At 53.8% G+C, this 1,131-nt stretch overlaps 1 protein-coding gene across 1 annotated transcript; it reads left to right on the top strand.

Moving 5' to 3' along the window:
• Window positions 1–340: 340 nt before the first annotated feature.
• TMEM218 (transmembrane protein 218) lies at window positions 341–475 on the top strand (the record flags this gene model as incomplete). Its single annotated transcript, XM_009865603.1, has 1 exon — window positions 341–475. A coding segment is annotated over one exon (135 nt), but the record flags the coding sequence as incomplete, so codon positions are not given.
• Between the last annotated feature and the right edge of the window lie 656 nt (window positions 476–1,131).

The raw sequence follows: 1,131 nt of genomic DNA, 5'->3' as shown, positions 1-1,131 counted from the left end.
AGCCCCCTGCAGCGCTGGGAGGTTTGCGGTCAGGGGGAGCTGCTGCAGGTTTTGACTTGCGTTTCTTCCCCGTGCTCAATACCGTGCTGCTCCATTTCTTCACGTTAGTGGCTTTTGCCAGAGGAAAGGTTTTCTTCTTTCAGCCATTTCTCGCACGCCCCGCGGGGCTGGGAATGAAAAGCGAGCGGAAAAATCTGGGGGGACCCCAAAGGTTTTTCTGCGGGGGCGATCTTCCCTCACGCTCCTCTTTTCCAGGACATGACGTGCTCCCTCTGGGCTCCTGGAGCAGACCAAGGCTGTAACTCACGCTGTGTTTTTTTTTTCTTTCCTCTCTCTCCAGATCGTGGACACCTTCATTATCGGCCGCTTCGTCCTCCTGGCCATGATGAGCCTCGTCTTCCTTGGGTGCCTCTTCCTGCTCCTGATCTACCACGTCATGGAGCCGGTGTATGCCAAACCGCTCGCCAGCAGCTAGCAGCAGCCGGCGGTGGCGATTCCCACGAAGAGGAAATCCCGATTTCATGGCAATAAACCGGGAAGGGAAGCCAGGAGACCGTTGGCATCAGGTTTTTCCGAGCTTGGAAAGAGCTGGTGAAGCAAGCGAAGCATGTCGCGTGCGCCCAGCGCTGCGTCTTTCAACTTTAAAAGCAAAACTCAGACCGGGCGCAGGAGGCTCCAGGCCTTGGCAGGCTGCGGGGGTCTTGTAACCTCTCTCTTCTCTTTCACAGGAGGGGAAATCCCTGCGCTGGGTTCTGCGCTTGATTCGCTGAACTGAACTGAACCAAGATGGTTCGTTATTGTTATCCACAGGAGGCGGTTTGTTACTGTTCCTTTTTCACCTCAGTTTAATAAAACTCTCTGAGAAACCCTTGACTCGGTCTTTATCTGTTCTCCAGGAACTGCCTTTTGGTGAGGGCGTCTCTGAAAACCACCTTTTCCCGGGGTGCATGTGGGGATTCTGGAAATCGGTTGTGAGTTGTTTGGAACGGTCCCTTCGACTGGAAACCTTTGGAGTGGGGTGGAGATGCAAAATAATCCCTGAATGGGCAAACTGGGGGGGGTTAGAAAACACTTCAGGTTTTTCAGCGGTGTCGATGGGGTCAAATCGCCCTTATCTCCCTGTTTTCTCCT

This window comes from Apaloderma vittatum, unplaced genomic scaffold (assembly GCF_000703405.1).
Source record: "Apaloderma vittatum isolate BGI_N311 unplaced genomic scaffold, ASM70340v1 scaffold36062, whole genome shotgun sequence".
NCBI classification, from domain to species: Eukaryota; Metazoa; Chordata; class Aves; order Trogoniformes; family Trogonidae; genus Apaloderma; species Apaloderma vittatum.
This window is presented reverse-complemented; position numbering and strand designations above follow the sequence as displayed.